Source organism: Sesamum indicum, linkage group LG8 (assembly GCF_026168435.1).
Source record: "Sesamum indicum cultivar Baizhima isolate 11 linkage group LG8, ASM2616843v1, whole genome shotgun sequence".
NCBI lineage: Eukaryota > Viridiplantae > Streptophyta > Magnoliopsida > Lamiales > Pedaliaceae > Sesamum > Sesamum indicum.
Window position 1 is genome coordinate 21,580,036 of NC_142664.1, and position 25,308 is coordinate 21,605,343.

A 25,308-nucleotide genomic window follows, 5' to 3' on the forward strand; every position below is an offset into this window, starting at 1 on the left:
TTATTTATAGAATAAATTACAACCATCCTTTTTATAATTTGATATAATTACAAATACTTTTTGTTGTTTAAAAAATTATAAGTACAGATTGATATTTGATGAAATTATGTAATTTTTGAATGGAAATATGAAATTGTCTGCTATGCCCTTACTGTATTTTAAAAAAAAACATAAAAATTTATATAAAAAAAATTGGAAGAAGTGGATGAAAAAATTTTAAAAAATATAAAAAAAATATTCACTTAGTCAATAAAAAATATAAAATAAAATTATGATTCATAGTTTTCAAGGATATTTTGGTCAGTTTTTACCACAAAAAGAATGGATAAAAACCTAATGGAAACTCATAAAATGGGCTAATTGTTAGACGGTCATTAAAATCAAGGGGTATTAGTAATTTTTCAAACAAAGATGGGGTATTTGTGAATATGTCAAACCTCAGAAATGTCGTTGTAATTTATCCTTATTTGTATGTATTTTTATTAAAATATAATTTAATATAAAACGCAATTTTATTATCTAATTCAAATACATTTTTATTTCACACGAAAACATAAATAAATTTAAAAACACATATTTACCACTAAAAATTAAAAAATAAAAACACTAATATGTGAAAACATATAATTAAAATAAAAATATGTTTATTTTTTATTTTTATAATTTATCAATAATTTGTCTCCATATTTTATTTTTTCTATATATATAGAGATAGAGATTTCTTTAAAAAAAATATTAAAATCTTTTCTCTGATAATCACTTCTAGTGTGAGATGCAACCAGTTAAGATTTTAGGGGTTGAAATGTTATTTCACACTTTTGGGAGGGAATCTACAGATTGCTTTTAACGGCATTGTCCTCTTTTTTTCTTGTTCCATTGATAACTATCGAAATTTTGCATCTACAATCATGTCCAATGCGATGTGCAACCAATTCAGATTTCTTGAGGTTGAAACACTATTTTCATACTTTTGGGACATAATATGTGAAAACATACTTCTTGAGGGAGTGAAGTGCAATTTTGCCCTTACTCCATCTTTCAAAAAATGTAGGTAGCCATCCCAATTTTAATTTTAATTCACAATTAAACACCACCATATAAGCAATTTGTCAATAAATGATGAATTTAAGGGGTATTCGTAATAATTTTTATTTTTATGGTGAAAATAAGTTGTAAGTTAAGTAGTAATAAAAGTTGGGAGTATTGAAATAAAAATTAAAAAAAAGTTTAAAGTTATAGTATTTGAAACAACTTCATATTTATAATTGGGTAAGTTATATTTTGCCATTTGAACTATGTCTGTTTTTATACTTTGGCATCTAAATTTTTTTTCGTGTCAACTTACCATCTTAATTTTGTAAAATTTGCACTTGGCCATATATAATCGTCTTTTTGTTGATTTTTCTGTCAGAAAAACACCAACATGCTGTGCATATAAGAAAAATATCACATCACATAACGTTTAAATTCCACATGTGCACTATATGTGATATTTTTTCGATAAAAAACTTGGTGAAAATAGTTGTAAATGACAAAGTGTGAAATTTCTTTAAGTTGAGATGGTAAGTTGACAAAAAAAAAAAAAAAAATAGATGTCAAAAGTGCAAAAACGCTAATAGTCCGGATTGCAAAATATAATTAACATTTTATAAGTTTACTAGGGTTAATTACATATTGCCATATAAACTATGACCGTTTTTACACTCTGGCATCTAAACTTTTTTTTGTGTCAATTTACCATCTCAACTTTACAAAATTTTTTACTTTGAACATTTATAATTATTTTCCAGCAATGTTTTTATAAAAAAAAAAAAAAAGACCACATGTAGTGCACATATGATATTTAATGATTATGTGGTATGATATTTTGCAAATTATGCACAACATGTGATGCTTTTTCGATAAAAAATCAGTAAAAAAATGTCATATATGGTAAAGTACAAATTTCGTAAAATTGAAATGGTAAATTGACATTCAGAAAAATTTAGATACCAAAATATAAAAACAGACATAATTCGAATTACAAAATATAATTTACACATTTCACCAATAAGTTGCAGATGTTAATAGGAAGTATGAGGCGCCTAGCAAATTACTCCACACAACACCCCCTCCCCCTCCCCCCACCCCTACTCCATCTGCTTCTTCAACCACAAAATCAATGCATAGAGGAATTATTGGTTTGGTAATCCTCAAAGTGATAGGTTAATGAGTGCAACAAACACACACACACACATTAAGCAATCAAAGCTACTTACCACACTTTTGTGGACATCTTTAAAAGGGAGAAAGAATGTGCCTCCAAGAATTAGTGCCATTTATGATGTGCAAAACAACCCTTTTGAGTTACTAGAAGTTTCTAATGGCCCAACTATGGATAACTACTCCCGACTTCAGTGGATTGAATCTGCAGTGTGTATAGTTTAAAATTAATTTTTTTTTTGAAATTTTCAATTTAATCTGAATTAAATTTTTGTATCTTAATTGAAATTTTTATTCATAATAGGAACGAATGAATAAATAAAAATGAATAAGAATTGAATCAGAATAATGATAATAAAAAAATTGCACAAAAAAAAAGTAGACATGTAGTCATGTGCTTGTCCCTGAAAAATCGATCAACATCGTATGTCAAATCAAAAATTATATGTACACAGCTTATGATCTTTATTTTGGAGGCACACAATTATAATAATGAGCTGCCTTTTTATTTTTTTACCGTTTATCTTAAAATTCATACTGATTGAGGGATCTCTTGTTCGAAAATTTTAATTTTTGTGTAATGAAACAACATTTTGAAATATAACAATGAAGTTTAAAAAATTAAAAGCAATAAAAGCCACACTGGAAGAAATAATATATATATTAGTTAGAAACACAATTTACGACAAGTAAATTAAATAGTAAATTTACAACGAGAATTATATCGTAACAATTCTCAGTCCAATTGTAATTGTAAATTTAGCCGAATCGTAGAATTCACTACTTGTCTTGAAGAAAATATACGTCCCGTATCAGTAGTATAACGTGTACAACGTAATTTTTTTCAAAATAAAACGATTGCAATTCTCGATTTTAGCACTATACTGAAAAATACTTCGATCAAACACTCAAACCCACTTTACAAATCAAATATGAAATTTGAGAGATAGGTTGAGACATCGAGAGAGAGCTCGAGAGTTTGAGTTGCTGGTGTTGGTATTTTTGCAAACGAGAAATGGCATTAATTTTTAAAAATAATTTAAAAATTATATTTTCAACTGTTAAAATAAATAAAAAAAATTATTTCAAAACGATATATTCTAAGACATTCACCCCACAACATCCAACGCTCGAAATCAGAGCGAGAAAGGGCGGGCGGCGCACGCATAGGGCACCCCCATGTTCGCTCTAATCTCCATAAAATATGAGTGTATGACATTCATCTTCACAAACACCTTATATACGTATCAATTCTCATCATTGTCCCATCATTCTTCAACATGGGACAAAATATTTATTCTTTTTTTCTTAACCTAATCCATGAATTTTTCATGTAATTTTTATTAAAATTACAACATTTCTATCACTGAAAAATCTTCAAATATCTCTAACATGTATTTGTATGCAGATGGATTCATAAATAATGAAGTAATTGCCTAATTCGAGTAATATCTAATTTAACTTAAATTAATGATATTTTTTGGTATCAAATTACTAAAAAAATAAATAAATAAGAGAAAAGGAATTTAATACCACGCTTTTTGAACTCCAACGATCCATCAATCTGAAATCGAAATATATGAAGAATACGAAATAAATTTGGCGTAAATCAATTCATCAGAAATTGAAAATAGTTAATGTTCACGTTATAATAATATAAGCCAATAAAGTGGAAAAAACGCGAAAATAACTAATACTTGACGTGTGAGACCGATTACTAAAGATTGGTTGAATTTGATTTATCATTAGAATATATGTTTCTTTTTAATAAAATTAAAACTCAGCTTCAGTTATAAATTAATAGTAAATGTTAAACTATTAAATTATTCGAGTTTAATTTTTTTAAAATTAAATTAAATTTGAAAAAAGTAAATTCAAATATAACTTCAAATTAAAAAAAATGATTTTCGAATTTTTTATAATTAATTTATACCCCTACCATAAAAAATAGATCAAATTAAAAATACCTACCAAATATTCCCCATAGCAAATAAAGTCACATAAAACAAATAAATAAATCAATTATATTATACCCCACATAGAGTAGTTGCCTCGTTTGATTGCCAAGAAAAGAGGAAGAGGAGAACCCCTGAGATCATCGTCATCAATACTCACTTTTACTTTTTACGGACTCTCTTTGATTTGATGATGATGATGACTTAAAGATGAAATGGATGGAATCAGAGCGTTCACCGCCACCGTTTTTGATGTCGCTAATCGAGTTTACATGAGCTCCAGCTCGCCGTTGATTAGTCAGCGTCAGTCTGGATTGCATTTCAATGACCATGATCACCGTTTTTCTTAAAACCCTTGAAAAATCTCACCCGCGGATTGTCTTGATTCTTACTCATGGACCCTGCCACCTCTCGCCCTGCTGTGGTTATCGATAATGGGACTGGGTAAGTGGCCGTGTTTTCTGATATTGGAACTGCGAATAAGCTGTTTGATGAAATGATTCACTGAATTGAATTTTGTTGATTTTGTATGAGTTTTCGAATCCGTTTGCTTATTTTTAGATGGGTTTTGTTGAAATTGGAATTTTTGGTTTGGGTTTGTTTTTATATCCAGGTATACGAAAATGGGTTTTGCTGGAAATATGGAACCGTGTTTTATAGTCCCCACGGTGGTGACAGCGAACGAGTCATCTATCGCTCAGCCACGAACTGGTACTATAAAGAGCAGCAATTGGTTGGTGCAGCATAACGCGGGAGTGATGGCGGATCTAGATTTTTCTATAGGAGACGAGGCATTGTCTAGATCTAAATCTAGTGGCACTTCTAACTTGACCTACCCTATTAGACATGGCCAGGTTGATGACTGGGATGCAATGGAGAGGTTCTGGCAGCAGTGTATATTTAATTATTTGCGCTGTGATCCGGAGGATCATTATTTTTTGTTGACAGAGAGTCCAATGACTGCGCCTGAGAGTCGGGAGTATACTGGTGAGATAATGTTTGAGACCTTTAACGTTCCAGGCCTTTACATTGCAGTGCAGCCTGTGCTTGCTTTGGCTGCTGGGTACACAGCATCCAAGGTTAGCATTCGATTAAGTTGTTTGTTATATAAAATATTTTGTTTCTTCCTTGAGATTTTGTGATTGGTTTCTGAGAATCTGAATACCTAGCTGTTTGGAGAATGCAATTCCTGTTACAGATTTGGACAGCTCTATAGTTGTATAATCTTCCTGAAAGTCTAGAGAAAAATTGTTATCTATGCATTGAAAGAGAGTTTTTGAACCGCACATAGGTGAGAGCTGTGCTGTTGTGGTATAGGAATGGGTCTCTATTTTGCAATTGGAAAGAATGAATAAGTACTCATTTTGCTGGCTGAATGTGTTGCTATTGGAGCTGGTCCACTTCCTAAGAAGAATAGTAGGATACCTGATAATGTGCAAACAGAAGCAATAACTTTTGATATGGGTAACATGTGATGGAAGATTGTTCTAATGAGTGGGAGCAAATTTTTTAGTTAACTTGGCCTACCAACAATCAAGTGAAATGATAACATCTATATATTAGTATTTTAGGATGATTGGCACTATTACATACAGAATTAGTACTTATCAAAGAAAAGAAAAAACTACTGAAAATAATACTGCTAAGAAATATATAGCTGATTTTGGCTCCTTTGGGCCTCCATTTCTTGCTTCATTGATATGATTTCATTGTTATCAAACCTGGAGGATCCTTTTTGCCACTTGGTTGTTGAACATGGGCTAGCTATTGTATTGCATGCTTTAACATAGCGTATGTGCTTATCATAAATGTATCATTTTTCGACTTATGATTAGGCAAAAGTTTGAAGTTATGGACTACTTGAGTACTCTTTATTTGGAGATTCCTATTAGTGTGCCACACCTGCGCTTTTAAATTTGTAGATTCCGTTTGTGTATCTCATGTTTTCCAGCTCACTGAGAAGTGAATCAGAGAGTAAAAGTAGCTTGTTAAGGTTTTGAAAGCAATTTCTATAGTTGATAGTCGTCCAGTGCAGGTACTTCTGTCTTCCTCCTTTATACAGCATTGACTCCCATGTGTTTTGTCTTCACTGAATGTGGAGATGGTAGAATAAGGCGCCGTAAGGTAGTTGTATTCTTTAGTAATTGTGCGATGAAAGTGGCGTTGAACTTATTTTTTGTACCTCGTCATAATAAAATTCAACAGACAGAAGGAGAAAGAAAGTAATGAAGTTTTTATTCTTTACGGATGATCCAATTGGACTGTGAAGTGATAATATGTTGAATCTTTGAAGTTTGAAGGAATCTTCTAGGAAATCCAAAGCACTAAATGTTGCAGTGCAATTCGAATGGGTTTGAACATATGCAAGTAATCATGCTTTGTGCTCTTTATGTGCATATGTTTCCGTATCTATCTTTGAATAGTACACCTCCTAATCTCAGGGCATACTTATTCTGTAAATATCAATACTTATCTATAACTGCTTTATTGTTTGGATATGCAGCCTTCTATTGGGTTGGATCACATCCCGCTCACAGTAGTTGAGGAGCTAAAGTGAAATGTTAATTGCATGCTTATGCCCGCTTGATGATTAGATGAGCATGAGAGACAATGGAACGAACTTCTTTCACTTTCACTTAGACATAACTGCTCCTTGTAATCACTGAATAGTTGATTAATTCTTCTTCTTCTTCTTGTAACCCCAACATTTCTTGTTAGTGTGAGATGACAGGAGTGGTTGTGGATGCGGGGGATGGCGCTACTCATGTTGTGCCTGTTGCCGAAGGTTATGTTATTGGGGGCAGCATTAAATCGATTCCAATTGCAGGGGAAGATATCACGCTCTTCGTCCAGCAGCTCTTGAGAGTATGTGTCTTTTTTTTTTTTTTAATGTTTCATGTCCTATAGTAATGTAGTGTACTTACTTAAAAGCATTGTTCGAGAAGTCTATTTGTTAATTGCTCTATTTAGCTTTTGTTTCTATTCCATAGTTGTTAAAAGTCAACTTTTTGGTTGATATGTGTATTCCTTAATTATAGAACAATTATTGGAATCATGTAGTTCTAATTAAACTTTCTTTAATTTGAAGAAAAGCATATTGATTCCTTTGATGTATCGAAATATATGCATTTCAAATTTTCTTCATGCTCACGATTATTATACAGTAAACATATTACGTTTTGATCACTTTAGCAATTAAGTATCTCCAAGAACAGAGGTTGATCATGCAATATAGGTATGTGGAATTTGTATTTTACTTTTATGAAGAATGGAGTTAATTTATCTTGCTTTTGTGGTGGTTAGTTTCTTCTTTGTAATATATATTATCATCTTTACATACCTCTTTTAAGTCCTGATGTCTTTTAGTAACACACTCATGCAGAAGGTTGAAAAGTTTCACTTACTAAAAACACTATTAAACAAAATTTGAGCTTGATGTACTCAGCAGACTACGCCTACGATGCCTAATTAATGTTCCTTAATTTAATCGAAAGATAAATAACAATGGTACATGTAGAAAATATCAAGTGAACTTAATAGTTACTTCAAGTGGGACTATATGGAAAAAGCTTTAGGTTCACTTAGAATAGGGATTCTTATCCATACAAAAAAAGATTAAAGAAAGAAAAGGGTACGTAAAAACCATTACCTAGTAATAGGTTTGTGGCTTTTATTTTGGGACCTCTACCACAAGTAGGATTAACCTGATTGGTTTCAAAACTAAAATGGCTACAAATACAAATATTAAAAATTTGAATGGTCTCCCCAATAAAATCACCTTTAGTCATACTAATTTGTTCTCATGATATAAAATGCTTAAAGGAATCAAAATTTGTCTCTGTAATAATTAAGAATTACTTCCATAAAGATTTAGAAATATAAAGATTGTAAATTCTTTCTATTGAGAATATGTATTTCATTAATTTTTGTATCATAATTAGCTCTTAGGTGTTCCTCCTATATACGTATATATATCTTAATTAGCTTCTCAAAAAACATCATTGACTAATTAACAGAAACTTTTCATGATATCGGTGTGGAAGATAAAACTTTAAGTTGTATTATACTTTATGATATACTGTATAATCTTTTACTTTTAAGAAATTATTTATAGGCAAATATAAGGGGAAAAAACCAATACAAATGAGCTAAGGAAACCTTGCCAGAAAGATGTAACTAACTGAATGCAAAAGTCTTGAAGATCACTTGCTTTAACTGCTGTCAAGAAAAAGACAGATGCTCTTTAACAGAATGAGATGGATTTTCAATCTTTTAAGAATGTATCGCTTCAAAAGTATGAGTTAATTTAAAGACTAATTCTTTAATTAGCTAAATATAAATTACTTTAGATTTTGATATTTTATTCAAGTTAAAGACTAAGTATCATCTCTATTAGATATGTGCAAATTACTCAATTGTGCATCAAACATTATATCTTGAAGGGTTATTTTAGTCATCACATAAAACTCAGGAAATGTAGAACATATTGAGCTATGTGTACATTTTGTGATACCATCGACTATAGATATAGATTACTTCTAATATTGTCCCGTGTAGGAAAGAGGAGAGCTTGTTCCACCTGAGGAGTCCATTGAAGTAGCCAGGAAAGTGAAAGAAATCTATTGCTACACTTGTTCTGACATTGTCAAGGTATATCCTATATACTACTGACTTCAGGACCAGCTATATAACCCATAAAGAATAAGATTGGTGCTTGCTACACCTGTATTTGCAATTTGTGGAAAAGCAAAAAAGTCAAATGTGTGCATTTCTCTTTTCAAATTGTTTGAAACTGAGAGAATGTATAGATATTGATTGATAGGAGAAAGTAACATGTAATATAGTAGGCTTTGGTTCCGTGGTGTCTTTGTAGTTAGCATCTCCTAAGGCTAAGACTAAATTTTTGTAACAATTCTATATTCTTTGACAAGTTCAGGAGTTCAACAAGCATGACAAAGAGCCGGCAAAATATGTTAAGCAGTGGACAGGTACTAAGCCAAAGACAGGGGCTCCATATTCTTGTGATATAGGCTATGAACGATTCCTTGGCCCCGAGGTTTGTTTTGTTCCCTGGCTTTAGGGTTGACTAAACTAGCAACATATTTCTTGTGATATAGGCTACGACGGATTCCTTGTTACTTGTCAATTCTCTTTTCAAGCAACCAGGTAGGTGTGCTTTAACAAGCAACAAAAAGGGAACATGTGAAAAAGTATGTGCATGGATTTAATATGTGTATGTGTAATTTAATCAGTTGAACTCAATGTAGGAAATGGACACAAAAGAATTCATGGAAATGATCTGATCAGATAGTTAAAATATTTTTGGTTGGTGCTAACATTACTGATGGTTCCTTGGCTTATCTGGCAGCTATTCTTCAACCCTGAAATTTATAGCTCTGATTTTTCCACCCCTTTACCTGACCTGATTGACAAATGTATTCAGTCCGCACCAATAGATACAAGAAGAGCCTTGTACCAGGTGATAAACTATTTGGTTAACTTGAACCTGTTTTATTGACTATTTGCACCTTCTGTTTAATTTTATTGTTCTGGAAATAGGAGTAACTCTCATCTGTTATATGCAGAATGTTGTATTATCTGGAGGGTCAACCATGTTCAAAGGCTTCCACAAAAGGTTGCAGCGGGATCTAAAGAAGATCGTTGATGCTCGAGGCTTTGCATCAGAAGCTCGGCTTGGTGGAGAATTTAAGGTGAGCTATTAGGCTCCTTAATTATCATACCTAATCACAATTGAGCTTTATCATCTACCAATTACAAATTTTGACTGCTAGAAGTTCTTCTCCAGGCAAAACCTGTGGAAGTAAATGTTCTCAGCCATCCTGTCCAGAGATATGCAGTTTGGTTTGGAGGTTCAGTGCTAGCATCCACACCTGAGTTTTTCACGGTATATAGTGTTACTTAAGTATGGTGTCACAAAGTTTAACATCTCTTCACGAGAATGTCCTATTTGGCTGGCATCTGGATGTGTCAAATGTATATATGCACACACGCATATCTCTACGCATAAAGAGGAAGAGAGCGAGAGAGAGTGGTTTCAATTTTTATTTGTGAATGAGACGACAAAATTAATTGGGGGTCTCTTGAATGAAATTTGTAACTTTGAAAGGATGTCTAAGACTTGTTAACTCAGAGTCACAATATATCTCATTTTGGCATCCTAGCCTAAACTGCTGTTGGGCAAAACTTTCTGAGACTGCAATCTGTGACTCATATTTGTGTATAACTGTATTTCACGTGTAATTAGAATCAAATTCAATCATGGAGTTCAATCAATTAGCCAAAATGCAAACGTGTACATATATATATATGTGTGTGTGTGTGACTTTTTTTGTTGATATTGATGCTGGGCCAATATACATGCTGCTCTTCTCAGGCATGCCACACCAAAGCAGAGTATGAGGAACGTGGAGCAAGCATATGCCGCACAAACCCAGTTTTTAAAGGGATGTATTGATTTGAAGACCAATCAAACTTATGGCTTATTCACATTGGCCTGAAGGGAAAGTTGATTTTTTTTGCCAGCATATTCGTTTATGCAGCTGGATGTGCTTTCATGTATTCTTTACAGGTCAGGTTGCTGGAGGCTAATGTACTTACAATTTGAATCTATAGTGTAACAAACGGATATTCTTGTATTCTTTCAGTAGGAAGCAACAATTATTGGAAGAGCTAGTTGTGTGGCTGTTGCTGTTTTCCATGGACGAGAACACTAGTGGTTCAAATTGGCTGGAAGGCTGAATGTCATTTCCAGAATTGAGCTCAGTTGAGGTGAATGTGGATATTTGGTTTAATAGTTAGCTCTTTTCGTGTAGGGGTAGTTTTGTTTGGGTTAGGCAAAGGGGTAGGAAAAATCACATATTTTTTAGAAGGTAGAAAAACGTTGATTTGTTTTGGCCGGATTTACTCTTGTAGTTACACTTGTACATTTCATTCAACCTCATCGATGATTTTGTTATATTTATTTTTTGATGGAGAGTCATGCCACTAAAACAAAGGCAGAAGCCTAAACATTACTCATTGCAAGTTGTGATTCTACTCATGTCTAGGCAAAGAATCAAAGTTGGTTATCCAACTACTTCTGGTACTCGACCAGGAACAAAATGTTACTATTTGATCGTCCCTAATGTAGTTGGTCCTATCAAAATGCTAACCTTTTGCCATTATTGTTCATAGTTGCTCAACACTCTAGTTGCTCTACGCTCTTTTAAAGTGTAATTTGACTTCCAAATGTGATTTTTAGCATTGAAGTGTATGCTTTCTTTCCTTTGGAGTTGTTGATGTAATTTATATCTTCTATATAAGAAAAGTATGTCTTAGCACATCTTGCTTCCCAAATTGCTACTCAGTGTAATGTAATGTAATGAAATTTTAAATGTAGGATGCTCTTAAATTATAACACATAAGCAAGCATAATTTGTTTGGTGTTAAATATATATATAAACAATGCACCCAGTATTATTATAATATACTTTAAGGGTTGTTTGCGTAAAATTTCGTTACTTAATAAGGGTAGTTATAATTATATTTACAACATCAAGGAATGTATTTGTAATTTTATAAAGGATGAGATGTTTGTGTAATTGGACCTAACATCAAAAGGTGTCAATATAATTTATCAAATAAAAAAACAAAAGAGTTGTATATTGGGCCCGTTTGCATGGCCCAAAAATATGCTGACAAGATCATGGACCAAATCCAATAAGTGGGCTTTTGAAAAAAATTGAATACCTAGCTAGCAACATGAGTTCAAACTGCAGAGACATCACCACCTGAAAATTCTTGTTCAAGGGTTTAACTAAACCACGCCAAGGCGTACAGTATTTCGGTGCTACCTATTATTAGGGCACGTCCTCTGTTCTTACAGCTTCTTGAACTCTCCAGTTTCTGCACTCGTCAGTTCCATTTGCCTATCTGATCCAGTGAAAGATCCGATTATAACGAACCGTATTCGACCGTATGGCGTTGGCTTTCGATGAATTTGGTCGGCCGTTCATTATACTAAAGGAGCAGGAGCAGAAAACCAGGTTGCGAGGCCTTGATGCACAGAAGGCGAACATTGCCTCTGGAAAAGCGGTGGCTCGGATCCTTCGGACCTCGCTGGGGCCTAAAGGAATGGATAAGATGCTCCAGAGCCCCGACGGGGACGTAACAATTAGTAAGCTTCGCAGATTGCTCTTTTTCGGTGTGTCTGCCCGTGTTTGCATGCGCATTATTTGAATCGTGGAAGCTTTGATTGAGGTTTTGGAAATGAATTGGGCGTTATTTGGGATTGAATCCATTTGGCTAGTCTGATTTTGGATCTGCAATTTTGAGCTGTTGATTAGCGGTTTTATTGTTCTTTCATATTTTTCTATGTGTACGTTTTCATTGACAGACTCAGTTTAGTACTAAGTCTAGTCCCCTCGATTCAAGGATTTGGTTTAAGGAGGTTTATAGTTGTAGATTATCGATCTGAATTGTTAGTGACCGCAATATTTTGGGGTTTATTTGAAGTAAAACTTAGAAAAGAGGACCGGAGTTGGGGCAACGTGGAGTGCGCTTATCTTTTTTCTTGAAATCTGGATTTAGTTCCTCGGACGACTTCCCACTTTCTGGTAGCGGGAGTAATGTGAAGAACAATGCTAATCCTTTTGTAGTAGCTAGTAGCATGTAAAGGTGGAGGTGTAAAGTTAGATAAAAAGTTACCTGTAAGAAGTTCGTTTAAGCTTTGTGATTTTATATAGATACAATAGTTAAACATTTCAGAGGTAGCAAAAGTGGATTGCTATGCAGGGGCAACTGGCAAGTTGGTGTTTTAGGGGTCACAGAAAAATGTTCTGCTTATTTTGGTTTTAATCTCTTCAGTTTTGACTAGCTTCCTTGATATTACTTTCTTGTATATGGGTTCATAAGGCAAGATTAGATAAACATTCTGTTATAAAGAATGCAGGTCTCTATTTTTCGCTGCTTCTCATTTTTAATCTTCTCCATGCTTGAATCATGGTTTCAATATATTATCTTTGAGAAAATTTGTCAATATATCAATGGAATCAAAGTCTTGAAATCTTATTTAGTTTTGTTGTAGAAAACACCACACTTTATCTATGATTTTTCATGTTGGAGTAGCTAGCAACAGGACTGAGTGGAAGTTTAATGCTAGGTTAAAGTCAGTGCTGTAAGGAGAACTTAAAGCTTTATCATTCTGTAAAGAAACCTATCTCTACACGGGAGCAACCAGGAAATTGCTTTGTGTTGGATTTAGCGTGTTAGGTTGTTACCTGTTAGTGTTTCTATCTTCCTTGAATTATTTGCTTGTATTTGAATATAACACAAGTCAATAAGCAACTATTATCCATGTGCTGAAGTAGGTTTTCCTAGTTCTTATCCTCTCTTGGATGCGTAACTCATCTTTTGAACTTATTATGCTTTTAGATAGTGTGTTATATATATGTATATCAGGCTGAAAGTAAATTTTTGAAACTAGTCAAGGTCGTTATCCATATGCATAATCAACCAAAATAATATGTGTAGATACTCTTCTTGTCTTGAATGGACGGTTACTTTTGCAACATTTGTAACATGTAACAGGGACAAGGAGTGTAACTTTGGTAAATATCATTCAGCTAGAATTCTGTTAATGTGCTGGTGACTTTTATCAGAGTTTTAAAAGTCTGGTGTTGTTACAATTCTTGAAGAGATTTGTTAAATTAAATGTTCTTTTAGATAAAAAGTTATAAATTTCTGATTGTTATGCTGTCAGCAAATGATGGTGCGACGATCTTGGAGCAGATGGATGTTGACAATCAGATTGCTAAACTCATGGTTGAATTGTCACGGAGTCAAGACTATGAAATTGGTGATGGAACAACTGGTGTTGTTGTCATGGCCGGTGCACTTTTGGAACAAGCAGAGAAGCTGTTGGAACGTGGAATTCATCCTATCCGAATTGCAGAAGGATATGAGTTGGCTTCCAGGATAGCTTTTGAACATTTGGAGCATATAGCCCATAAATTTGAATTTAGCGCAACAAATATTGAACCTCTGATTCAGACCTGTATGACTACTTTATCTTCCAAGATGTAAGTATTCTTTCCCATGCAAGTTTGGACCATGCTTCTTTTTCATCACGGTATTTCACTTTTTCGCCCTTGTTTGCGGCATATTATGTGGCAGTTGAAAATTCTGAATGTCTTGCTTTACGCTAATTCCCTACTTTTTCCACTATGCGTAGTCTCAACTCCATGGTTCTCCTACATATGAAGAATTTGAATTTGCCTCTACATTTTGTTCAATGGACTACGAGCACTGAATTGTTTGAGTATTTTTGAAGTCTTTATCTGGTTTGTCTGGGTGTCCACAGGTCCTCTAATCCATCAAATAATCATTTCTATTTGAATTTTGATAGACCTGGGAATATACTATTAGGTGGTATTCTGAGCTACTGGGTCAAGAATGGAGTTCATTTTTATGCTTTCATTCTGAATTCTTTTTATGTTATTGTGTATGTTTGTATGCAGATTGTGAAGAATGATGGTTTTCCTCTTTCCATGAATTATCAAGCTCCCTATGCAATTATGGTATCCATTTCTGTTGATATTGCTAACTTAAGGAGGGAACATATTTGGACTTCTGTTAATGTCTTTTTTCCATATGTCCTCAGCTCCATCTTTCTTCCTTGTTTTCCCCCTAGCGGTTGAGGTGTGGCTGGGAATTCTGCAGGATATCTGTTTTTGGTACTTGTAGCCTTCTTTTTTCTGATGAAAAACATGACCTAGTTGTCTTACAACATCTAGAGTGTGCTTTTTCAATATTAGCCTTCTAATTGCTGCTTGTAATTATGCAAGATATCTTATATTCTGCTGTTTTACATGTTTTAATCTTGTCAAATATGCTTTGCAGTGTGAATAGGTGCAAGCGCAGTTTGGCAGAGATTGCAGTTAAAGCAGTGCTTGCTGTTGCGGATTTAGAGAGGAAGGATGTTAACTTAGACTTAATTAAAGTGGAGGGAAAAGTAGGTGGCAAGTTGGAGGATACTGAACTAATATATGGCATTGTTGTTGACAAGGATATGAGTCATCCACAGATGCCAAAGCAAATTGAGGATGCAAAAATTGCCATTTTGACTTGCCCCTTTGAGCCTCCGAAGCCAAAGACTAAACATAAGGTTGATATTGATACTGTGGAGAAATTCCAAACGTTACGTCAGCAAGAGCAGAAGTACTTTGATGATATGGTTCAGAAATGCAAGGTAATCTGTCTTTATTAGCTTAATAGTATGTCAGGTTTGGTGAGATGTGTTAGAATTAAAGGAAGAGGAGGGAACTTCATGTTAGTGGTTGTCACAATTTTGGTTAAGGAGTGGACAAGGAGGAGGTATAGACATTCAACCTTTTATTAGGACCCAGTGCTGGAGACTGATCTAACTCTTCTCCATTCCCCTTTTAGTATGCTAGATAAAATTATGGTTATCACCTATAGGTCATGCATTGCACTTTCAACATTTCCTGTTTTGGTTGTCTTTTCGAGGTGCTTTTAGTTGAATGTTAAAATTCTTATGTATCTATATGTTTGCAATGTGTAACGGGATCATACAATTATACTGCTTCACATCTTATAAAGTTAAAGGCCTTGATCTGATTCACGAGCCAAACTGGATTGCAGGATGTTGGGGCTACCTTGGTTATCTGCCAGTGGGGTTTCGATGATGAGGCAAACCACTTATTGATGCATAGGAACTTACCTGCTGTCCGATGGGTCGGTGGTGTGGAGTTGGAGCTGATAGCCATAGCTACAGGTTTGTGTCCATATTGCAGTCTCTTTGATGTATTTCTGTTACAATGTTCTTTATTGAACTTCTGATGGCCTATGTTCACTGAATTTGGTACTAGGTGGGCGAATTGTGCCAAGGTTTCAAGAGTTGACACCCGAAAAACTAGGCAGGGTAGATTTTCCCATCTATGCTATGTCTGTCTATCTATATATGTTTTTGTAAAATATTTAGTCATTTGTATCTATTCTTCAAAGTTTGTCCATTGATCTCAAATTTATTGTGCATGCTAGGCTGGATTAGTTCGAGAAAAAGCATTTGGTACCACTAAAGATCGGATGATTTATATTGAGCATTGTGCCAATTCAAGAGCTGTCACCATATTTATACGTGGTGGTAGGTCAATTTTCTCTTTCTTTTTTTGTGTTTTGCTATTTGAATTGTCTCACTTGGTTGTTGATTTTTTGCCTTTTTTAGTTTAGCTATTTTCGCTAATTGGTCCTAGCTCTATATTGCTGATGGGTTGATTTTGTTCTGTTATTTGTCATCAGAAGTTTAAGGTGTTTGACAGTTTTGCCCCTACAGTATTTCCTATCTGTTTCCCTTTATGGCCTATGTTGAATGTGGATCGTCCAGCTGTCTTCTTGGTATCTTACTTTAATGTGGTATTAGTGTCTCATATGAAGCTTGATAATAGGATGTGAATGATTTCATGTACGTGTCCTGATTTCTTGTACAATTAAAATCTTAGAAGCGACATAGAGTAAGAAAATGGATTTTTAATGATGATGTATGCTTTTTAGTTGTTAATAAGTTGATTTCCAAATGTAAGTTTGTAGCTTATTGTGTGTTTTATCAAGCATTTCTGAAATTGGCCCGACGCATGCTACTTTTGCATTAGAGTGAACCCATTGTTTTTATTATCCTGTTCTTCTGTCAAGTTACATTTAAGGGAATTAAAGGCAATTGGTGTTGCACAAGTGTGATGGTTCTTCGTACGTATCTTAACTAGCATATTGCCCTTTTTGTACTTTCTGATGTTCAAATGGTGTCATGTTGTGAGTAATTGTTGGATTAAAGTCTGCAAGAGAGACATGGGAGGAAAGACACCAGTCACTGAGTCTTCTTTTTTATGCTGGTTTAGGTAACAAGATGATGATAGAGGAAACAAAGCGCAGCCTTCATGATGCTCTATGCGTTGCAAGGAACCTTATTCGCAACAATTCTATTGTTTATGGTGGTGGGTCTGCTGAAATTTCTTGCTCAATTGCTGTGGAAGCAGCAGCTGATAAATACCCAGGAGTTGAGCAGGTGACAAGTCAACCTCTTTTCTTAATCTTCCATTCTTTACTAAAACTAAAACACATTTGCATGTTTCTCGCTCCAGTATGCAATTAGGGCATTTGCAGATGCATTAGATGCTATCCCCATGGCACTGGCAGAAAATAGTGGTCTACAACCTATAGAAACTTTGTCTGCTGTTAAATCTCAGCAAATTAAGGTAATCTTGAACCTGTTTTGTTTTTTTCCCATTGCTTTTCTTTTTTTTTACTTTTTTTGCGTGTGTGTGTTTGTAAACAAGTCTTTTTTTCTTACTACATATTTGGAGAGCTCTTTTTAATAATTGAGTTGGTCATTTTCTGAAAAGCAATTGTATGATTTTTCTTGGCAGGAGAACAATTCCTGCTGCGGTATTGATTGCAATGACATTGGCACAAATGATATGCGCGAACAAAATGTTTTTGAGACTTTGATCGGGAAACAACAGCAGATTTTGCTTGCAACTCAAGTTGTTAAGATGATTCTGAAAATTGATGATGTCATCTCTCCATCCGATTATTGATCTTTTCATATCACACTTGATGCATATATTTTGCTGCTAGGTTAGTGTCAACTATAATATAGCTAGCTGAAACGGTTGGTTCTTGTCATGGTCCTTTTGATTCTTCTTCTTCTTCTTCCTCTTTCTTTTTTTTTGGGGTGGGGGGGGGGGGGGGCTTTTTGGTAATGGATTTCATAATGACTTGTTCTATGTTTGATGGACCAGTCATGTTCTCCATTTTGTAAGACAGCTGTGGCAAATATCCCACTTGAAGTGGATATATATTGTATCCTGAAGTTTTTCCTTTTGTTGTTAAAATCTAATTCTGCTCATGACTTGAGATTATCACTTATAAATTTTTGTGTTGTTCACAACCATTCAGCCTTCCTGCGGACGATGCACCACAAGAATGGATGTAGAAGGATATGTTAGAATATTGACAGCTGAAAGTAGTTTGATGTCAAATAATACTGCTGAGATTCTGTTGGATAAGAAATATATTATGATATAGATGGAAAATTCTTGGCCACAGCAGGTTCAAGTGCGCTTGTTCGTTTTCTATGCGCTTTGGCCAGTGCCTAATCGTTCTCCTAGTGAAAACCGTCCCCTCCCAACAGTATCCACTTCTAAGTCTGAACTGTACACGCTATATTTGTTGAAGTTTTTGATGGTGGTGTTGCTTAATGCAACGAGACTGGAACCTTCATCATAGTTTCAGCAAGATGATTGCCTATTGCTGCTAAAACTTTGTACAATCAAGATTTTGTTGTTCCAACGTTTCATCACTGACATTAAGTATCATGGCCCAGCAAGCAGGGTAAGGAAATCAGATGGTCCTGGTGTTTGTGATATTGCAGTGAGGTTCAAGCATGGTTGAAGGACTATGCTGCTGTGGTTTATCTCATTACACTGTTTGGCAAGACAACTTTTATGTGAATTGCCTCTTGTGGTGGATATATTACATTGATGTGTCGGTGCAGCTTATCAAGACTCAGACAGATTTCCTGCAGGCTCCACATGCTGCTTAGAGGATGTCATTTTCAGGTTTCCTTGCTTCATAGGCTGCTCTTCTTTCTTCTTTTAACATGTATGATTCCACCCACCCTTGTCATCATGCTAGTGGGAATTCGATTTGGCTAACGACTGGAAGTTGGAACGGTAGTTATAATAGGACTCGGGATGTTATTACCTTACTCTTTAATTGCCAAAATGCTTAAATGAGACACATTACTCATCATACGCTATTCTGACACTGTCCACAGAAACTACTAGTAAAATGACTCTCAGGAACACAAGACTGGTGGGGTGGGGGGAGCCCTGGTAGGCTCTTTATTGACAAGTGGGCAGCGATAAATGAAGGGTTGGTGGGTAAGATTTATGGCTTCTTGGATCGTCTGTGACAAAAGCTTTTAATGCAACCACGTTAGTTTTTGCGTGGTTGAGCAGTTAAGATGATGGCAATGTTTCCCTTTACCTTTCGCTCTCTGTTGCCCTGCAAAAGAGATGCGTGCATTAAAGTTTGATGAATAACTTTGTGAAAGATGCAGTGTTACTCCCTCCACAAAACATGGTCTCCCGGATGCAGAGGCTATGTGCTTTCTGCTTTTGGTCTTTCAAATAATTGATGCCTGGCCAACCATCCCATGTGAGGGAAGTCCCACCTTGGCTGCTCACAAATCACCCCCCACTAATCCACCTCTAATAATGTCAAACCTCTAGCTCAACTACATATATGAACAACACAGACATACATACGTGTGTGTGTGTGTTTTTAGTTGGTTTTGTTGCTTTTTTTTTTTTATGTAGTTTATTTTGCTATACTTTAGTGCAAAGTGTACTAAGATGTGACATTGGACGGGTTGTGTAGGACTTCCTTTGCATTGCAAGGATTATAGTAGATTGAAGCAGTTGGTCTTCAGTGTTAATCAGTTGCCCATGAACAATGCAAGATTCAAGGGTAGGGACTATGTCTTGATCTAGCATAGAATTTATGTTGAGAAAGTGTAAGACGTTTATACATGCCCCTCGGAAGTTAAGATTGAATTGAACTAATGATGTGTGAACTAGTGCAAAAGGAATATGTAGAGAACTTGAGCAATTCTTAGTGAAATTGTGCACAGAAAGTTACATTTATCAATTCAACGGCCCTTGTCTTCCCCCTCGATTCCCATTAGGATTCTTATACTTTCCTAAATGGTTAATGGCATTTCATGGTGGAGACAGGCCGATGTTGTTGCAACATAGTAACAAAATTTACTAAGAAATGTATAGGTTGTGGCCTAGAAGGTAAATTCATATGTAAATACAATGACATAGTCTCGAATGCTGAATCCCCCATGTGTTTTGCCATGTTGGATCAGCACCGTTTGCCCTTCTTGCAGCTGAGCGAACCAGCCCCCATCGTCATTGAGCCCACCAAAGAAGATGGCCTAGCGCTTAAGCTTGACGCCTTGGCATAATTAGATGAGGCTCCAGCACCTGACCTTGTGAAGAAGGCACCGTTCAGCATTAGGTCCCCTTCTGACCTCCAGTTCCAATTCTTCCATTGGCTTTCTGGTGCATCCTCGTGTTTTGTTACCTATGAAATGCAATGACAACATAGTACTTTATCAGCTGTCTTAGAATCTTGTATTGAAAACAATGTTTTTATTAGATTGAGTGTTGTCTTTATGTTCTCACCTCCTTATTGTCCACTCTATCAGGAGCAAGAAATCTATTCCCTTGGCTGTTGATTGTGGGAGCTGCACTGCCACCAATAGCATACATTTCCCAATGTGTATAGTCATTGTTCACCACATGAAAATACCCATGCCTGCACCTGCACGTTATGGGGAAAGAGTTTCCTCTGAGTCATTAATGCTGTCTTCGGATTGAAATCAATGCTCGATCACCACCATCTCATGACGCACAATAGGTTTGAATATATTACACACAAAGACCCCTCGATTTTGAAAAATCGCACTAATGCTCCCCACAGTCATGTTTTATTCCCCTTAGACACTCTGTCTTCAGGGGGGGAGTTCGTTCGGTGAAACAAGATTGTCGGGGGATGCAGTGTAAATTCTTAAAAAGACGAGGAGTCATTTCTTGCAATATGCTTAAATGTGAGGGGTGTAAACATAATTATTCCTATGAGTTTTACATACCTTGGCATCCTCTGCACCAGCCCTTCTCCAAAATGGTTGAATGCAATGGTGACCTGCATGTTCTTGTCACGTGTAAAACTATCGCTGTGCCCCAAGAGCATAACCTTATTATGGTGTGTCATGTAGTTGTTCGAGATGGTGATGGCGGTCGAGCCATGGATGGCGTCAATGAGGCCATCACGACAATTGGACAACGAGCAGTGATCCACCCAAACATGGCTCCCACCAAAGATGGAAACCCCATCACCATCAGACACAGTCCTATACCCATAATGCTCAGGTGAATCCCTCACATATGCGTTCCCCCCTTGCTTGCAGTCATGTATGTTAAGGCCATGGATTATGATGTTTGTGACATACTGTATGGTGATGCATGGTCCACCAGCAATGTGCACACTTGCACCTCTCCCATCAATGGTCTTGAATGAGTTCATCATCAGTTCTTGCTTGAGCTTAATGACCATATCGCGTGCAAATATGATCCATAATGGCTCATTCTGGATAACACCATATCTTAACGTTCCCGGTTTGGGATTCACCGCATCGTCCCCTGAGTCGGTCACGACGTAAATCTTGCCATCTCTACCTCCAATGGCATGTTTGCCAAACCCAATTGCGCAATCCGCCAACCTTTGCCGGTTCTTCTCCCAGTTGGGGTCGCAACGCCAGCAGTCGTCTATAGGGTTGCCGGTGCCACATGAGAGAAATGCCAAGTTCCTTCTGGATGCATTGATTTTCCTGCCCACAAAAAATACAAATATAACACAATGTTAAGACTATAATACACAATTTAACATTTATAAAATCTTGAAAAAAGTAAAATAAAATCAGCGAGGGTTATGATAAATCATACTCATTAACTTCTTGTACTACAAGTTCAGGGTCTGGAAATGGTGAAGAGAGTGTGAGAGTGGGAGCTAACATGGGAAGTACCATTAGAACGAAGAGTTGGATTCCCATGTTTGGGAATGGAGATATGAAAATGAGAAATGGGATTTGAGAATTTGGATTGGAATTGGAATTGGGAGAAGTATGGTGGGAGTTAGCTGAGATATATAGATGAATGAAATTGGGATTGGAGGGATTTAATGGAAAGGGAGCATTAGGTCCCACCTTCTCTCCATAATTTGAAGTTTGCATCTTCCAAATGTGGATATCCAAAACTTGAATTGTTAATTGAATAATAAATAAAAGAAAGATTGGAATGTAGGTGTGACTTAGAATATTCATGAGATTGCATGTGAGGGTTAGATCAAGCACAAGTCATTGGACTACTATTTTATACAGATGGAATTTTGTACAGTGAGAGTTTTGTTTTCTTGCCTTTTTTTTTTTTTTGTTCAAAAGTTGGGATTAAATGCAACAGATCCCTTTGAGAATAAAGGCAAAAATCCTGCAAGAAGGGTAAAATTACAAAGGGTTGAAAATTTGGTATAATTGTGAATATTTTTTTTTTCTTTATGAAAAATCACCAATATTCAGATGTTTAATAAAGGGTAAAATACACTTTGTTCTCCTGAACTTTCGTCATGTAACAATTACCCTCTAAACTAACAAATGTAACACTTATCCCCTACAATTAAATTTTTAGATAATATTGTTCTTATCTTATATATATATATATATTTAGTTCAAATAATTTCTTCTTTGTTTAGTAATTTTGTATTTTAATTTTAATTAAAATTTTCTTAATTGAAAAATTATCTTTTATATATAATAAAGTAAAATATAATTGTGAGTTAATAGTTTGATTTTATTTTTTCTATAAACTCAAAGTTAACTAATAAATGAGTACAATAAATACACAAAAAATTTCATGAAAATTGTTTATTACTTTAGTGATGAAATTAAGTTATTAACTATATATTCTTTTAGATAAAAATGAATAATTACATAACGAATTGTTTAACATATTTTCTTTAAAAGGTACGATAACATATATTTATTTATTTTTTTAAAAAAATGTTTAATTTGTTAAGCATATATATTTGTCACTTTCTTTTAAGAAGCGAATATAAGTTGGTTATATTATATTTATTGTGTATCTATTATATATATTAATTATACTCTACTTTTAATGTAAATTTTTCACTTATTAAAAAAAAAATTTGATGATGATTTAATATGTAAAATATTAAAATATATTAAAAATAATATAATTATTCAAGGCATGAGGGGCATTTTTATCCAACCAAGGGGGTAAGTGTTACATTTATTAGGAGATAAACATTACATGACGAATGGTACAGGAGGCAAAGTGTATTTTACCCTTAATAAAATTATATAATTTTGAATAGAGGGCTTGAAATTGTAAACTTTGCCCTTACCTTTTTTTTTGTTCTAAAATTAAAAATTATAAAATAATCAAACAAGGTGGACGAATAAATCTAAAAAAAGTTGTAAAAATAATTGTCCACTTAATTCATAGAAAAATTTCAGATAATTTTAAAAAATAAGTAAAATTTTTATTTATAGTTTACAATGATATTTTGACTAGTTTACCACATTAAAAGGATAAAAACCTAATAAATACTAATGAGTTGAACTAGTTATTGAATGATCGTTGAAAGACCACAAAGGAGCTCATGTAATTTACCAGAGAAGAAAGACGAACACGACCCCGTGACCTTCTACTGGATGTGGGAAGTAGTGAGTTTTTTTTTTTTGCATGGATGACAACTATTCTTTTATTTTTTTTTTTAATTTTTTTTACCTCTATTAATTTTTTGACAAGAGGATAAAAATGCAATTAATCCAGGAAAAAGTATTGGTCGGGATGTCAAAGTGATCAAATTATTAACCAACAAAGTTCAATTAAGTTGAAATTAATGCAAAAGTGTTTGATAGTTATGTTTAATGTTGAGTCTTGGAAAGTGATTGGGAATGATTTTTATAAATAATACATAAATAGATGTAAATTTAAAAAAATAATAAAAGAATTGTGTGGCTTTTTATTGGGTTATAAGAGACTTATTGAACACAATTTACTATTTATGGAGGCACAAAAAATTATTATGATAGATGTGACTAATTGATTGGGAATTAATGTGGAATGTGTTCACATGTCATGCTACATCATGCCTATCCCACCGACAATATAACTTTCCATGGACTTGTCCAGTAATTAGTTTAATTATACGATAATTATATCAATATCCCGTATTGAGAAAATTGTAAAAATATTTATACAGTTCAAGTACTCTACAAACATATTTAATGTAGGTATGCGTTCCACATTGATTGCGATGAGGAGTTTGGATAACTTATAAACGCAAAGTTTTCTCTCCTTTGTAAGACGTCTTTTCGAAATAAAATTATGAGGCTCATATGAAGCATCAGAAACGACATCATTTGACACCGTCTGTAAAAATAGGACCCTTTACTCTTCCCAAACCCCTTGTTTAGAGGCTGATGATATGATTGTATAAAATATTATTAGGATTTTCACATTTACAAAATTTCATATTTTTCGTTAAATTAGATCATTTGGGTAACCTAATCAAATTAAAATTTTAATCCAACTTTGTAGATTTGCATCAAGAATAATGAAAAACGATGCTCGTATGATTTAAGAATTGACGTATCATAATAGGGCAACATGCCATTTATTTAGGATAGTCTGAACTGTATGGAGTTTACTTTTTCTATTGGGTAGATGGAATTAAACATATATGACAAGTATAATTTTACTTATTAACGTCATTTTATGTCAATAGAAGAAAAATAAAAAAGTTCATGAATTAAATCATCTTCCTCTTCTTGTTTGTTAAGAAACCCTCATTTGGAATTATGTTTTATGCTTTAGCGCGGAGGGGGGAGGAAGAAGACAAATGGGGGCGAGGAAGGGGAGAGAGTACGGACGGCGGGGGAAAGGAATAAAACAAGGGATGGTGCCGGAGGAGGATGGGCCAACGGAGAGAAGGAGGAGGGAGGGGGTGGCAGGGGAAGAAGAAACGACAAAAGGGAAGAAAACAAGGGACTACTGAAAAAGAAGGGGTTAAAACAATATTTAATTTACTCCCTTATCCGATTTAGCTTTTCTGTCAAATTATTTAACTCACCTCAATTGGTGGGTCGGATTATGTAGATAAAACAACAAATAGACTCGAATTTTTACCATAAGCGAAGGCCTTCGTATGAAAAAGACAAATGATAAATTTGTACTAATTTGTTATCTAATTAAACGCTCCCTATATGAATAATAATTAATATTGAAAACTTCATAATAATTAAATACCAAAGTACAATCCCATACCAAAAAGAAAAAAAAAAAAGAATTGGCAGTGAATCAATCAATTCTTGAAGGAGAATTATGGTAGGTCCAATGATTGGAACACTAATCAAGACATCTCTGTTTGTTGAGATTGTTATTTTTATTCACTGCTCAACCAATCAAAGTTTTTGATATTTACAATT

At 34.5% G+C, this 25,308-nt stretch overlaps 3 protein-coding genes across 4 annotated transcripts; 2 read left to right on the forward strand and 1 right to left on the reverse strand.

Annotated features, from left to right (window-relative positions):
* Positions 1 to 4,220: 4,220 nt before the first annotated feature.
* Positions 4,221 to 11,139, forward strand: LOC105168343 (actin-related protein 3). 2 transcript variants are annotated; one of them, XR_002287627.2, is made up of 10 exons: positions 4,221 to 4,601; positions 4,771 to 5,236; positions 6,876 to 7,022; positions 8,715 to 8,807; positions 9,094 to 9,213; positions 9,526 to 9,636; positions 9,743 to 9,868; positions 9,964 to 10,062; positions 10,552 to 10,746; positions 10,823 to 11,139. XR_002287627.2 is itself a non-coding variant. In XM_020696170.2 (9 exons), exons 1-9 carry the CDS (start codon positions 4,552 to 4,554, stop codon positions 10,630 to 10,632), a joined length of 1,293 nt encoding a protein of 430 aa, XP_020551829.1. In that variant the 5' UTR covers positions 4,221 to 4,551; the 3' UTR covers positions 10,633 to 11,139. The 2 variants fall into 2 exon arrangements, 1 of the variants encoding a protein (XP_020551829.1); XM_020696170.2 differs by having other exon boundaries at positions 10,552 to 11,139.
* An 804-nt stretch (positions 11,140 to 11,943) lies between these two features.
* LOC105168344 (TCP-1/cpn60 chaperonin family protein) lies at positions 11,944 to 18,102 on the forward strand. The gene is made up of 9 exons (XM_011088398.3): positions 11,944 to 12,333; positions 13,918 to 14,236; positions 15,057 to 15,405; positions 15,819 to 15,951; positions 16,046 to 16,098; positions 16,218 to 16,320; positions 17,069 to 17,235; positions 17,312 to 17,425; positions 17,597 to 18,102. Exons 1-9 carry the CDS (start codon positions 12,135 to 12,137, stop codon positions 17,765 to 17,767), a joined length of 1,608 nt encoding a protein of 535 aa, XP_011086700.2. The 5' UTR covers positions 11,944 to 12,134; the 3' UTR covers positions 17,768 to 18,102.
* Positions 18,103 to 19,826: 1,724 nt separating this feature from the next.
* LOC105168345 (putative pectate lyase 5) lies at positions 19,827 to 21,941 on the reverse strand. Its single transcript, XM_011088399.3, has 4 exons — positions 21,746 to 21,941; positions 20,893 to 21,630; positions 20,426 to 20,564; positions 19,827 to 20,324 (listed from the first exon to the last, which is right to left on the reverse strand). The coding sequence occupies exons 1-4, from the start codon at positions 21,850 to 21,852 to the stop codon at positions 20,103 to 20,105; spliced, it is 1,206 nt and encodes a 401-aa protein (XP_011086701.1). The 5' UTR covers positions 21,853 to 21,941; the 3' UTR covers positions 19,827 to 20,102.
* Between the last annotated feature and the right edge of the window lie 3,367 nt (positions 21,942 to 25,308).